General features: G+C 42.9%; 1 protein-coding gene across 1 annotated transcript in view; it reads left to right on the top strand.

Moving 5' to 3' along the window:
• itsn1 (intersectin 1 (SH3 domain protein)) overlaps window positions 1-7,500 on the top strand; it is a 35,119-nt gene that overhangs the window by 19,412 nt on the left and 8,207 nt on the right. Inside the window, 7 exon segments of the mRNA XM_034551745.1 lie at window positions 68-216; window positions 383-462; window positions 605-771; window positions 2,302-2,347; window positions 2,546-2,667; window positions 2,831-2,966; window positions 3,146-3,340. Coding sequence (XP_034407636.1) covers window positions 68-216; window positions 383-462; window positions 605-771; window positions 2,302-2,347; window positions 2,546-2,667; window positions 2,831-2,966; window positions 3,146-3,340 — 895 coding nt within the window.

The following is a 7,500-nucleotide window of genomic DNA, read 5'->3' as shown; positions in this document are numbered from 1 at the left end:
CTTTGTTTGATAAAACCTCAATAACGGCTTTGAATGCTAACTAATAGTGTTGTTGTTGTTGATGCAGATCATAACCGTGTTGGAGCAGCAGGACATGTGGTGGTTGGGTGAACTGCAGACCGGGCAGAGAGGCTGGTTCCCCAAAAGCTACGTGAAGCTCATCTCCGCCAGCATGACTCCGCCCCCTGGCGCCGCGCCGCGAATCAAAAACACCAGGTGGGTTAAAATGGTGCACCTGCTTGTCTGAACACATATATATATATATATATATATATATATATATATATATATATATATATATATATATATATATATACTGCACAAAAAAAAAACATATTTTGTGTACAGTGCAAAGACTTTTTCTTCCTCGTCTCCCTCCCAGTGAATCTGTAGTGTCAGAAAGCCCCCCCAATGGAAAACGGCCGTCCCCTTCCCCAACAAAACCCTCTGATTCTGGAGAAGGTACAGACACACACACACACACACACACACACACACACACACACACACACACACACACACACACACACACACATACATACATATGGCAGTCGTCACTGACTCGTGTGTGTGTGTGTGTGTGTGTGTGTGTGTGTGTGTGCAGAGTTCGTGGCCATGTACACCTACGAGAGCAGCGAACAGGGGGACCTGAGCTTCCAGCAAGGAGACGTCGTCATGGTGACCCGGAAAGAAGGGGACTGGTGGACGGGCATGGTCGGGGGCAAGACGGGCGTCTTCCCCTCCAATTACGTCAAACCACGAGACTCAGAGGTGAGACACAGAGCAAGGGATGCTTCTTCTTCTCCTTCTTCTTCTTCTTCTTCTTTACTCTTTCTTTCTTCTTCCTTTCTTCCTCCTTTTTTCTTCTTTACTCTTTCTTCCTGCTTCTTTCTTCTTCCTTTATCTTCTTCTTTCCTTCTTCTTCTTCTTTCTTCTTCTTCTCCTTCTTTCTTCTTCCTCCTTCTCCTTCTTCTCCTTTTTTTTCCTCTTTCTTCTTCTTTTTCTCCTTTTTCCTTCCTCTTTCTTGTTTGTTCTTCTCCTTCTTTCCTCCTTCTTTCTTCTTCCTTATTCTCCTTCCTTCATCTTCTTTCCTCTTTCTTCTTCCTTTCTTCCTCCTTTTTTCTTCTTTCTTCCTCCGTCTTCTCCTTCTTCTTCTTCTCCTTGTTCCTTCTTAATTCTTCTTCCTTCATCTTCTTACCTCTTCTTCCTTTCTTCCTCCTTTTTTCTTTTTTCCTCTTTCTTCCTCCTTCTTCTCCTTCTTCTTCTTCTCCTTGTTCCTTCTTAATTCTTCTTCTTTTCTTCCTCCTTTATTCTTCTTTCTTCCTCTTTCTTCTCCTTCTTCTTCTTCTTCTCCTTGTTCCTTCTTAATTCTTCTTCCTTCATCTTCTTTCCTCTTCTTCCTTTCTTCCTCCTTTTTTCCTATTTCTTCCTCCTTCTTCTTCTCCTTGTTCCTTCTTAATTCTTCTTCCTTCATCTTCTTACCTCTTCTTCCTTTCTTCCTCCTTTTTTCTTTTTTCCTCTTTCTTCCTCCTTCTTCTCCTTCTTCTCCTTGTTCCTTCTTAATTCTTCTTCTTTCATCTTCTTCTTTTCTTCCTCCTTTATTCTTCTTTCTTCCTCTTTCTTCTCCTTCTTCTTCTTCTTCTTCTCCTTGTTCCTTCTTAATTCTTCTTCTTCTTTTCTTCCTCCTTTATTCTTCTTTCTTCCTCTTCTCCTTCTTCTTCTTCTTCTCCTTGTTCCTTCTTAATTCTTCTTCCTTCATCTTACCTCTTCTTCCTTTCTTCCTCCTTTTTTCTTTTTTCCTCTTTCTTCCTCCTTCTTCTCCTTCTTCTTCTTCTCCTTGTTCCTTCTTAATTCTTCTTCTTTCATCTTCTTCTTTTCTTCCTCCTTTATTCTTCTTTCTTCCTCTTTCTTCTCCTTCTTCTTCTTCTCCTTGTTCCTTCTTAATTCTTCTTCCTTCATCTTCTTTCCTCTTCTTCCTTTCTTCCTCCTTTTTTCCTATTTCTTCCTCCTTCTTCTCCTTCTTCTTCTTCTCCTTGTTCCTTCTTAATTCTTCTTCTTTCATCTTCTTCTTTTCTTCCTCCTTTATTCTTCTTTCTTCCTCTTTCTTCTCCTTCTTCTTCTTCTTCTCCTTGTTCCTTCTTAATTCTTCTTCCTTCATCTTCTTTCCTCTTCTTCCTCCTTTTTTCTTTTTTCCTCTTTCTTCCTTCTTCTTCTTCTCCTTCTTTTTCCTTCTTCTTTTTAAAAAACACATACAGTACAGGTAAATATTTGTAACGGTCGTTATTTCGTCTTTGCCTCCAGGCTCTGGGACCCGCGGGGAAGACGGGCAGCCTGGGAAAGAAACCAGGTGAGCTTTCAGTTACTCTATAATGTTGCGCTGTCGGAGCCTTTTCTGCACTTCCTCGACGCTGTCAAATGTAAATATGTGGCTTAGTTCAATTTCAAAATAAAAGCACTGAAAACCCTGAATCTCATTTTCTTTATCTTCCCGTCCGTCTCTCTCTCTCTCTCTCTCTCTCTCTCTCTCTCTCTCCCTCCCCATCAGAGATCGCTCAGGTGATCGCCCCCTACAGCGCCACAGGAGCGGAGCAGCTCACGTTGGCTCCGGGTCAGCTCATCCTCATCAGGAAAAAGAACCCGGGGGGCTGGTGGGAGGGCGAGCTCCAGGTATACAAGCACAACATATGCATGCACATCATGCAGCAATAGCAAGACCCATAACTACTGTGGTCTTTTTAGGTTGTTAATATCTAATAAATAAGTACTTTAAATGGCAGTACAAGCTTATATATTTACGGTTTTCGTGAGCCCTGTGTTCTGATTGGTTCAGGCCCGGGGGAAGAAGCGCCAGATCGGTTGGTTTCCGGCCAACTACGTGAAGCTGCTCAGCCCCAGCACCAGCAAGACGACGCCCACAGAGCCCACCCCTCCGAAACTGACTTCGGCCGGCGCGGGCGCTCACACAGGTACACTCAGGAATACTGTATACACGGTTATTTAAATTTAGCATTGAATTTGTGTGGTTGTGGTGTCGGTTTATTAATAATTTCATGACACGAGGAGCCAAATAATATCTCTTAACTGTCACACGGGACCTTGAAGTTGCAAATGTTGACGTCTTGTCTCTCCCCCCCCCCCCCCGAAGCGGTGTGTCAGGTGATCGGCATGTACGACTACGTGGCCCAGAACGACGACGAGCTGGCCTTCCTGAAGGGTCAGGTGATCACGGTGGTCAACAAGGACGACTGCGATTGGTGGAAGGGAGAGCTCGGCGGGAGGGAGGGGCTGTTTCCCAGCAACTACGTCAAACTCACCACGGACACCGACCCGAGCACGCAGTGTGAGTACACACACACACACACATAACCTCACATGAACGCACACACACACACAATATACTAATATGAACATCCTCAAGAGGAAAAGTGTCACACTCACACACACACACACACCCCAGAGCCCGGTGTGGAGATGCTGTCCCTCTCTCTCTCTGTGTTTTACCCCGGATTGGTTTGACCTTTGACCTTTTCACCTTGACACTCCTTTGGGCCTCTTTGACAACCTCCCAGCCATGCGACACCTTCTGGGTGGTGTTTGTATAGTGTGTATGTGCATGCGTGTGTGTGTGTTTGTGTGTGTATATATCCGCTTCGGTGTCAAAGTGTTTCCCCTTCTTCCTGCATGTGTCCCCTTCAGCATGATCCACCATAGACCTAGAGTTTCTAGAGCTGACAGTAAAAACGTGTCTTTGTACCATCGTAGAAATTATAAATAAAAAAAAACATAATTTTTAAGGTTATAATACAGATAAATAGTCTTACAAATATTCTGATATTGATTGTAGCCCTCACAAACCCAGTTGGACGACCCCAAAAAAAATATAATGATTAAAAGGTCTGTACGTATTAATGGAGGAACAGTCCATAAAACATTTATGCAATTATAAAAACATTAGTGATCGACAATCAGTCAATAATTACAAGCTTTTAGAATACATAGCACAAGTTTTTCAAAATTTTTAAGAAGTAAAAACCTGTGTTATGTTAATTAAATAACTGCAACGGGCGACAACACAATAATTTTCCGCAATTTTTATTGGGTTCCTAATTAAATCTAAATTTTAAATAATATTTTCACACAAAAAAATTGATGACGCACTGGAACAATAGTATTTAAATTAAACTGAATTGGTTTATTGGTTTCACAGTTTTATATTTATATATTAACATGTTAACAAGACATTTACACAGGGTTAGGGCACCAACAAATACATTCTTTGTATCATAAAACGTGCTGTTCGGTACATATCGCAGCCTCTTTTCAATCAAATAATATTAGCTGATGCATCTTTATCAGTTACTAATAACAACAAACTAATAACAACAAACTGCTCGCTCTAGACGCTCTATTTCTATGCCAGGTCAGAGCTCCACACGCTCTGTCTTGCTGCACGCTCCACCCACCTAGCGCCCGATTGGTTGTTGTTGTTGTTGTTTTGTTTAGTTGTTTTTGTTGATGTTGTTGTTGTCGTCCTCTCTCTAGGATCATATCATTACCCAGAAACCCCCCTCTCCTCAAAGCCCTCAAAGAGACCCACTAGGCCACGCCTACTAGGCCACTCAACCAATGGGACAGCAGCAAGAGGTCACATGACCCGGGAAATGGTCGACTCTCCACCAATAGAAGCCAGAGACAGACAGACAGACAGACAGACTGTAACGTTAAAAAAAAACAAGAGAAACTCTGTCTCTGCGTGGCTCTGACTGGACTTGGCTCCAAACAGCACTGTTCCAACAGGAGGGAGATCAATAGTCAGGGCTCCTCTCCTTCTCGCCACCTTTCTCCTCGTTCTCTCCTCCCCGACATCTTTTTTTATCGTTCCGCTTCTCCACTTCTGTTTTATCTGGGTTTTTTTTTTTTTTTATTATAGAGAAGAAGAGAAAAAAAAAAAGAAAAAAGGAGGAGAGACGAAAAGACTATTGAGCTCCTTTCTCCCAGATTGGACTGATGAACATGCGTTGTGACATGCGACTGTATACACACTCTCTCACACACACACACACACACACATTAACACACACACGGCCCTATCGTAGCGTGGTCCAGTGGACGGTGGGTCATTTTGTGGCTTTATGGGAGATTCTGTCATTAGAATCAGTAGCTCGGCTCATCCCGCTTCCCCTTTTAAAAAAAAATAAAAAATGTTGTATATAATTTTCTTTAACCTCCCATTGGTTCGGCGGCTTTCGTTCACCTGTCAATCAAAAGCGCTGGCTCCCCCCTCCCCTCCATCCCCTCACTAACCCCCCTCCCTCCCCACAGCTTCACAGAAAGACCCACTATCTGCTGGAGGACAAGTCTCAGAGTCAAAGTCTCCTCCCCTCTCTCTTTTTACGTCTCCTCTCCTCAATGCCAAAGATTCCTCTTCCCTCCTTTTTTTTCTCCTCCTCCTCCCACCACAAAAAAAGAAAAAGGAGATGGGAGAGGAAATGAGGCAGTATTGAGACACGCCCCCACAGCTGTCGAGTGCTCAGTTTCCACCCAGGATGCAGCTCCCTTCTGTGGTGTTTCCAGTAAGCCTGCTTCTCCTCATCGTCCTCTTCCTCCTTCTCTTTCTCCGCTAGGGAAGGAGGCATAGAAGGGAGCGAGCGGCTGGAATGGGACTCAGCCCCGTAGCTCAGGGCTGTAAATTGAAAGCCATGCTGTAACTGCTTTAGCATTACATTACACGCTTGTTAAATGCAACATGGTACAGAGGGTTTGCACACGGCCTGAGACGGCGTACACACACACACACACACACACACACACACGGTGATAAGGTTTTTTTTTATCCGTCGTAGTTTTAACATTCTGAATATGTATTAACTTTAACTGATCAGTTTTATGTTCTGTTGTTGTTATTTTTTTGTTTACAAGTTTATTTTGTTTTTGTCTGTTGCTCTGAGGATGAGATGCTGTCACACTGTTGATGATGGGATGGACAGTCACATGACACACGGGGACGGGGATTCGGTACTAAACGTGTCGTCAGGTCTTTGAATCATTCCAGTTAAGAGGAATATTTTTGTGAAACGCATTTATTTTGCTTGTCAGGCGGTGGTTAGCGTAGCTTAGCATTAAAAACAAAGGAGCCGCTAGCGTGGCGCAAAATAAGCCCAAAACACCTAAAGTCAGCATTGTTTTTTTTAAGCAAACTTTGAGACTTTATGTATATCGGAGCTCTGGAAGGAGCCAGGTGGAGCCGCCTCCAGCTTTTATGCTAAGCTAACTGATGAGCATATTTCCCAAAAATGACGAACTCGTCAAAAAAATATAGCTCAGCTGTTTTGTAGTTGTGGCTCAACTTCACAAACTAGTGATATATTTTCTTTATATATAAATATAATTTGAGCTTTACCTCCTTCTTCCTCACTGTGATGCACCTTTTTTCTTTTTTTAAGGGATTTAAGCTCCTCGTCACCAGACTTCATGCACAAAACACCTGATTTTTTAAAAAGTTTGCCAGTCGCACATCGAACTCACTAAATGTCTTTACAGCTCGTTCGCGTCATATTTGATCATGTGACTGTCGTGTCCGACTAAAAACTAACCGACAGCATAGCCTCACCTTCAAATAATATAAATATATATACTGTACATTACCTGTTACCATGGTGACCCCCACCCTGGTGTGTGTTTTGCATTTCCCACAGCAACAGACGAGTGTTATCGTGGCGGCCATATCAGATCTGTATTGTTTTTGTTTATCCAGATGACAGTATTGTGATTTTTATTTTTAATGTTTACCTTCAGAAACGCAAACAAACGTGTGAAAACGATTATTGAACTACGCAATTTTTTTCTTTTTTTTTTATACAGCAAGCAATAGAGTTGTTGTTGTTGTTGTTGTTGTTGTTGTTGTTGTTATTAACCTGCTTGGATCCCATTGGCTCCTCGAGTGTGTCAGTATTGGAGGTGGAGGTCTCTTGACCGGGCGAGACGTCGTATTTTAGGGACAAAGAGCCCGACGAGACCAGAGCCGTGCAGCCCGATTTTAAAGCCCGTTGCCGCGGCAACACTCCCACCTGCAGCCATTTCTCTCCCCAGTCGCATTACGTTTATGTCATTTTTTGGGGTGGGGTGGGGGACTCGCGCGGGGCTGCAGGTGGAAGCAGACCAGAAAACTTTGGTTTTTTAACGTGTACGTCTTTTTATTATTTTAACACACACACACACACACAGTTCGCTCTGAAGCGCGGCGGCTCTGGTCGAGTAATAAAAAGCTCTGTATGATTTTTACAGTTTAATCTAATGAACGATGACGGTTGATTATAAAAATGTGACGAGGCTGCACTCGAGTGTGACAACGAAGCGCGAATGGGCGTTTTTTTTTTTTTTTTTTATGGCCGCGAATGGTCAAAATAAGGAATGAAAAAAGATACTTGAATGAGCGAATGAAATGTGCAGATTGTTGCCGTCAAAAAAAAACAACAACAACAAAAAATAAATGTCCCGAGG

The sequence above is a fragment of the Cyclopterus lumpus genome, chromosome 15 (genome assembly GCF_009769545.1).
Source record: "Cyclopterus lumpus isolate fCycLum1 chromosome 15, fCycLum1.pri, whole genome shotgun sequence".
Classification (NCBI taxonomy): Eukaryota; Metazoa; Chordata; class Actinopteri; order Perciformes; family Cyclopteridae; genus Cyclopterus; species Cyclopterus lumpus.
This window is presented reverse-complemented; position numbering and strand designations above follow the sequence as displayed.